Genomic DNA, 7,500 nt, shown 5'->3' with positions numbered 1-7,500 from the left:
AGCTAAAAGTCTTAAAGCAACCACTATCAGGCTATGGGAAGCTACATTTACAGCCGTAGTTTGAACAAATGTTAGCCGATTTCCTTGAAGACTCACAGTATTTCAGGGTTTTTTGTTATAATATCTTGATCAATATCCAGTTCAATTCCGTAGTCCGTAGTCTGTAGTCCAACGTCTAAAGTCCACATTCCAGGACCCAACCATATGGTTGAGTGTAATCATAGAATGTTGTTCTCGTTTAAAACTGTTATTAACGGTGTTGACTCCAAGCAAAACCGGTAAACAGATGCTTTATAAGAACTTTCTATGAGGGTATTTTTTAAAAATACCTTTTTAAAGGAATACCAGGATAATTGTGAAATATGTAATTAGCCTGTTTTGGTCACGCACACAATTCTTTAATACAGATTTCCCCATTAATCAGTCACATAGTCTTCTGTTGTTTTTGGTGGTCATCGCCTTTGCCTCTGAATGAGGGGATACTAAGTTTGAATGCTACTTGGGTTGCCTTCTCTAAAATGTGTCTAGGAAGCAAATAAATCTTATGCATGTGCAGCCAAATCGTGACACCGAAAAAAAAGTTTTAAGTCCAAACATGGAGCCGAATGCTTTTCTGCAAACAAAGTAAAAGAATAGCACTATAAATAAATTTGTTCCAGTCCCTGAGTTGTTTAAAGTGTGGATAGTGCTGCCCACTGGATGTATCAACACTGAATTCTTCACATTTATCAAAAGTAACTGACTGCTGTGACAGCAACTAGGTCCTCAACTGTTGTCTTACGTGTCAAACAAACACAGTGTATGTAGGATATAAACACAGGTCAAAAAAATTCTTTTCTTGGTATTTATTTTCTGTTTTCATTGGATAGACCCTTGCTCAGAACTGTACCACCCTTCTTTGTGTAAGAGTTGAGTGGTTACCTAGCACTTGAAGAATGTCCGCTGACACACAATCTAGCTGAACTGCAGCCACAATTTGAGTGGCAAGAACAATATCTCTCAAGTGAGCAATGTAGCGAATGAGTGGGTTATTGTTCTTGCCACAAGCTTCGAGCTAATGTGTAATTTTCTTTTTATTACATAGACAGGAGTGTTTTACTCACCATTTATCTTTCTAACACCGAGCACAAACTTCATTGCAAATTCTTGCAGCTTGGTGGCAGGAATGTCTTCAATTTTCGCATTTCTTCTTCACTTGTAAGGAACTCCTTGTATAATTTTAAGTTGCACAAAGTTTTTTCTTTGCGTTAGCATTTCCTGTTTCTCAGAGAAGTATTTTACGTCAGCTTCAGAGAATTTCACTAATCTATCGCTCGCCATTTTTTACTGACTGTTTGCTTAAACAACCATGCAAAGGCAGGAAATGATGTCATCAATATCAACGCTAGTGACGATATGGAAAATACGCCACTTGGGTTCCAGATGTAGTTTCGTATGGGTTTATGAGTGGTGTATTTTCTAGTATAACACTGCTGTCTATATAATAAAAGTTATTATAATTATATATCCTGTGAATGTGCAAAAGAAAGAATTTATAATTTTTTTTGTGTCTATTGTATGTACATTCACCTATTATGGGACACTCAGCAGTGCTCCAGCTGCCAGATGGCTTGGTTGCTCAGATGGTAGAGCAAGTGCAGTGCAATTGCACAGTGGTTGTGGGTTGGAGTCTCACTCAATCCTGGATTTGTTCAGTTTTCTTTTGCATAACTGTGATGAACACTTGCCTAAAGACCTAGGGCAATTTTGGAAAAAATCCTGTACTTTACTGTAACCATGAGTTTGATTTGTGCTTGGCCATGCATGAAAATCCAAACAGACTCTGCATGCTATTTTAAAGGACAAAGTGCATTGAGAATAACATTGAGCCTTCAGTGACTGGTTTGCGGTTTATCAAGAGGTGATAATAATTGCCTCAATGGAGTCGATCCCCTTAAGCTTGGATTGTGATTTTCTTTATTTTCAGTCAGGTGTGCAGCTACTGCTGTTCACCCTTGCTGCAGTATTTGCTTGAACTTTCAGTTTTTTTAAGTTTATTCATGTAAGCTTTAAGGCTATTTCATGTTAGGTTTAGTTTAGGATCAGTGTCTTGGTTCACATTCACTTTAGTGATAACATTCCAGTATATTTCATTTCAGTGTGCCAAAAGTAGACAGATCAACTAAACCAGTGATGTCTTCAGGTAAGGGAGTGTAATCTTCATTCTACATGTATCATAATTATGTTGAGGGTTTTGGCCCAGTGGAATGCCTTTTTATTGGTTCAAAGTGTAATTTACCAGGAGTCATATGCAACAGAAGGTGAAGAAGAAAACATTCTTTTACTGGTCTTGTCAAGGTCTTGATTAGTTACTGTGGTTGTCACAGTTGATATATTTTTTAAAAATTATGAAGACTTCCACACAAAGCAAAAGTAAGAAAATAAGTGTTTTGACGGCTGATGGGGAAAATGGAAGCGATTTAAAAAGAATACATAATATTGATCAGATGTAAGATTTGGTGGGACTATTATGTTAATTTGACTTAAATAGATTTTGCCGAGGCATCCTGAATACTAATGCTCGGGCTGAACAGTTTGGATTCATCATTGCTGTGGGTCTGAAAAGCACATGACCAGCTCTTTGCACCAAAATCATCCCAAAGGAACAAGCATTTCGAATGTTCTGATTAAATTGACTGTATCATGATTATTATTTTCATTATGCTATTTGGAACAAGACTTTTAGAATGCTTTTTCTGTATATTCCATTAACCAGTTCCCTCCTAAGAGTGATGATACATGTGTGTATGATTGCCAGACAATTTTACTTGTCAGTGGGTTCAGGAGTGAAAGGGTAATGCAATAACTCCACAAAGAACAAATTAGCTGATAACTTTGTGTGCTCCTATTTCAGAGTAGGGATAGAAAATTAAATTAGGGGGAGGAGGGCATATTTCTCTAGGGTCCCGGTGGGGGATATTTTGACTGATAGAATGCTTTGTGCAATCAGAAGGAAAATGTCATAAGTCATGAAAGGTCATGATTGCTTTGCTTTCTCTGATTAAAGATCAGTATTTGAGCATAAGCAGATCTTATTCTCCTGAATTCACTTTCAGACAGTTTTTTTGTGAGGTGTTTTAGCGAAACAGGCCCCAGGTTGTTGGCAAACAGGTTCACAGCAGGCCACTCCAAGTTGTGCCTTCTAAAGGTCTAAGCTTGTTTGTGAATTACAATTAATTTTGTTTGACTAATATGTGGCTAAGCATGCTGCTAACTTCAACCCCATTGTGTTTTTTTTACTGATGTTGTTTATTGACAACCAACAGACCATTCCTCAACAAGTGGTCTGCGAAAAATCTACATTCCTGGAGATCTTATAAGCCACTTCCTTCACCTTGCATCAGCAAATACCCGAAAGAACTTGGAAACCTGTGGCATTCTTACTGGACGCCTTGTAAGTGACTTAAGAATTATCATAGTTAGTTTAACCGTCCGATTTGGTCACACAAGCAAGCCGAGGGGAGAATGGTGATAGAGTGAGATATAGGGACTGCACGCTCTTCTGTAACCGACATGTTCAGAATTTCCTGTTTCTGGTGCAAATTTGGATTGGTCCGTTGACAATGGACAGCTGTCAGATTTTTTGACAAGTTAATTACATGTACTTGTCAGGTTGTTACACCAATGTCTTCGATTTTCCTTGGGAAAAGATAAACACAATATGACTTTTGTGGTTTTCGATCATTTATACCTTCAAATGGCTAACACATTGAACCCAAACAAGAACAGAAACTTGTGGTTGAAGCTCTCCTATTAGCGAAGTATTTTATGGCTGTGCTACCACATAGTTTCAGCAAGACCATTATTTATGAGAACTTTGTCCTCTTAAGGAGGATATAGGTGAACCAAATCAAACGCCATCGATCATGGTAATGGTTTCTCTTCGCAGCATCACCAAAGACCTACCCTGGCTCCAGAGGCTTCGGGTCCATTCCCTGTGTATTTTCCAACTCCAAATGGGAAAATAAAGACTTCTGTTCACCAAGGCTACCAAAGACCAGATTTGGTCAAACAATTATCTATGGGTAGTTGCCTTCACGAGGGGAAATTTTGTTGAAGGACGTGGCCTCAAACGTACATGTGTTGAGTCATCTTATGTGCTGCAGAAGAAGCTCTATCTTTTGACTTCACTGATTTAACGGTAGATGATGAGTCGTCCATTGTAAACAAGACTTTGTCCTTGATAGTTTTAGAGCAACATCACACCATTGAAACTTGCCAAAACACTCCCAACATTTTTTATTCTGAAAACCTGGCAAAACACTAAGGCCTCTCTCTGCTAGGCTAGGGCTTCTACCTCTCTTTTTACTGGGCTTCTTTGGAGTGTCATTCTTCAAAGTAAGTATGTTCAGTAGTTTTTCTGCAGTTTCCTTTCAGAATATGCACAGAAATATTCCCACTCCATTGAGTGTTTATTACGACCGCCTATTACCATTAGGAATAAAAGAGGCGGAACCATCTGTCATTTCAATTTCACTAATTAGATCCTGAACGCGTTGGTTACAGAAGAGTGTGCAGTCCCTATATCTCGCTTTCAGGAGATCATGACTGGGAAGGAACAACAGCCCTATATTCCTGTCAGGGTGTTTTCACAGACTGATTTATTTTTAGGCTGAATTTCCGATGGATGAGACTCCCTCAGGAGCCCGATGACCAATCACAAGAAAAATAATAGACATCATAGCGTCAGTGAACCGGAACTGCCTTTGTTTTTTTTTTTCATGGAATACATAGTCTAAAAATAGATTGGTCTGTAAAATTGCTGTAGCATAGGCTTAGTATGGGAGTTATTTGCTCCTGGTCATGGGTTCCTGTCGCTCTATCACCATTGTCGCCTCAGCTTGCCTGTTTGACCAAAGTGGGTGGGTTGACTAACTCAGAAGGGACTGCGAGCAGTCTATTAATAGATACAAAGAATAGAGAAGGATGGGAAAGTTCTTAAGTTCACACATGGAAAGAGGGAACATGGACCAGCTAGTTAAATTGTTGGCATTTGGTAAACAAAAATCCTATACAACATTTTAGTTTGATCATGATTAAGTGAAGTACGAATGTCCGGGTGAGTGTAGTTCAGAGAAGGACTGTTTGAGATGACATTGACTGACGTTTCGACAACCTGAGCGGAAGTCATCTTCAGAGTCAAGTGATTTGTGTAACGTCAGTAGATACTATAAGAACTCCGGTCGTAGATGTCATTGGTCAACTTGTTTGTGACAAACAACACACTGATTTACTTTACCACAGTACTGCCCAACGTATTCTACGATACAGGTACAGACCTTAGACGTATAGACAGATTGAAACACACCAATCACTGTTTAGTCTTCCCAGCCAATTACATGTAGGCTCAACTGACAGTTGACGTTTCGAGCGTTAGCCCTTTGTCAGAGCGAATCCAGCTCAACTGACAGTTGACCAATAACATCACGAATAAGTTGACCAATGACATCTATGGCCGGAGTTCTTATAGCATCTACTGACGTTACACAAATCACTTGACTCTGAAGATGACTTCCGCTCAGGTTGTCGAAATGTCAGTCAATGTCATCTCAAACAGTCCTTCTTAGGATTACACTCACCCAGACGATTGTACTTCACTTAATTATGATATGACTCCTGGTTTCAAACCATTTACAATTTAGTTTGAGGTACTTGAATGTCTGACATATATTACAGTGCACTTGAAGAAAAAGAGGAAAATTTAAAAGTTGTCTTGAATTGAAAAGAAGTGTTTTAATGCAGCTGAGGGATTTGAACTGAAGATTGGGCTTTTATCAATTTGAGCAACTGTGAACAAAACATTACAGAAACCATTACTTTGCGTGGCTTTTAAGCATCTGGACTAACTTGCATGTAATTTTCTGCAAATGCTGCTTGTGCAAGACAGCAATGGCAACAATATCATATCACTAGCATCCACCATGTGGAGTACATGTGTGCATTTTATGTAATTTCTTTTCCATCCTCTGTGACCTGTCATAAGGTTTTGATGACAACATGAGCCTGTGACTTTCAATCTTTTATTCTCTATACATGTATAATTTACATTTTTCAAGGTCATTTATATCAAATCCAGCTGTACTCGACCAATATTATGCAATGCAAACAAAGTGGAATCGCCAGTTACTGGGTATTAATTTTTGCTTTTGTGTTTTATTTCCAGCAAAACAACATGTTCTGTGTCACACATTTATTAATCCCCAAGCAAACTTCAACTTCTGATTCATGCACAACTTTAAATGAAGAAGACTTGTTTGAATTTCAGGATTCAAATGATCTCATTACCTTAGGTTGGATACATGTAAGTATAACAGCAAGGGTTTTAGAAGATCTTATTTCCAGTGCCCTTAACCTATTTTTTTTTTTTAATTCACAAAATAAACAAAACATTCTGTTAAATCCTTGTGATGTTGTCTCTAATCAATGTTTCATGTCCAAACTACAGGTACCCTGGATGCCAAGGCAAGGGAATAGCGACGGAAAAGCCTCTGGTACAGGCCGTTCTCTCCACTTTGCATCTCGCTATTCCCTCACTCTAAGAGAGAAAAAACATCTGGCATCCAGGGTAAACTACAGGTGCTGAGAAGCATAGGTTCTTCCCTGAGATGATATCAAGAACTGCTTTGCATACCATTCCATTTTTAGAGACCTTTTGCATGATTAAGCAGTTTGTTACATCATCTCAGGGACAGCCCTTTGCCTCACTCACAATGAAGCTCATGGGACAAACAACACAGGGTTTATATAATGAGTGTACCGGTAATGTGCATTTAAAGTGAAATTTAAAGTTTAAATTGCAAAATATGTTTAGTAGTGGTGAAGAGTTCTTATCTCCACAAAAAAATTTGGTTATTTACAGTGATTGTCAGGTGTAATGAAATGGACTGAGCATGTACAACTGCTTACAGAAGGTGTCTTTTTCTAGGAAGTTATAATTTAAGAGCAAAATTTCTCTCTTTTTCACTGATCAGAGAGTATTTTACCATGCTCTTGAAAGTCCCGATATCTTCTAAGTTCTTGGACCTGAAAAGGCATTTGTTAATGTGCCATCCCCTTGTTTTGAAAAGCTGGTCTTTCACTTATGTTACAGAGGATTTCAGTCCTTTCAACAAACAGGCCTCTGTTCCCTTTATAAACAATTATTGCTCTTGTTTAGCAAGAACCCTTGTTTACCAAATCAACTTTTGCTTAATTTCGAGTTATGTATGATAATCTTTTGGCACTTTTTTAAGGCTTCTGTTGCTACACCTGTATGAAAATCTAAAGGGTGCAAAAACATGCCCTTGGTATTATAAAGCCCAGGCAAAAGACATCACTAGTTGTCTTACATGTCCAAATTAATTTTACCAAGCTTGCAGTGGGCAATTACAAGATTTTCTTGTCCTCATGATCTGTAAAGTGAAAATAATATGCTATGGTACCCGAACAGTGTTAATGTGCCATTGAAATTCTATCTCTCTT

The 7,500-nt window shown here is 38.2% G+C and overlaps 1 protein-coding gene across 1 annotated transcript in view; it reads left to right on the top strand.

Annotated features, from left to right (window-relative positions):
* Positions 1–7,500, top strand: part of LOC138000009 (STAM-binding protein-like) — a 29,413-nt gene that overhangs the window by 5,675 nt on the left and 16,238 nt on the right. The window contains exons 6-8 of the mRNA XM_068846115.1: positions 2,139–2,182; positions 3,306–3,433; positions 6,203–6,340. Of these exons, the coding sequence (XP_068702216.1) occupies positions 2,139–2,182; positions 3,306–3,433; positions 6,203–6,340 (310 nt within the window). The remainder of the gene's footprint in view (positions 1–2,138; positions 2,183–3,305; positions 3,434–6,202; positions 6,341–7,500) is intronic.

Source organism: Montipora foliosa, chromosome 1 (assembly GCF_036669935.1).
Source record: "Montipora foliosa isolate CH-2021 chromosome 1, ASM3666993v2, whole genome shotgun sequence".
Taxonomy (NCBI): domain Eukaryota; kingdom Metazoa; phylum Cnidaria; class Anthozoa; order Scleractinia; family Acroporidae; genus Montipora; species Montipora foliosa.
This window is presented reverse-complemented; position numbering and strand designations above follow the sequence as displayed.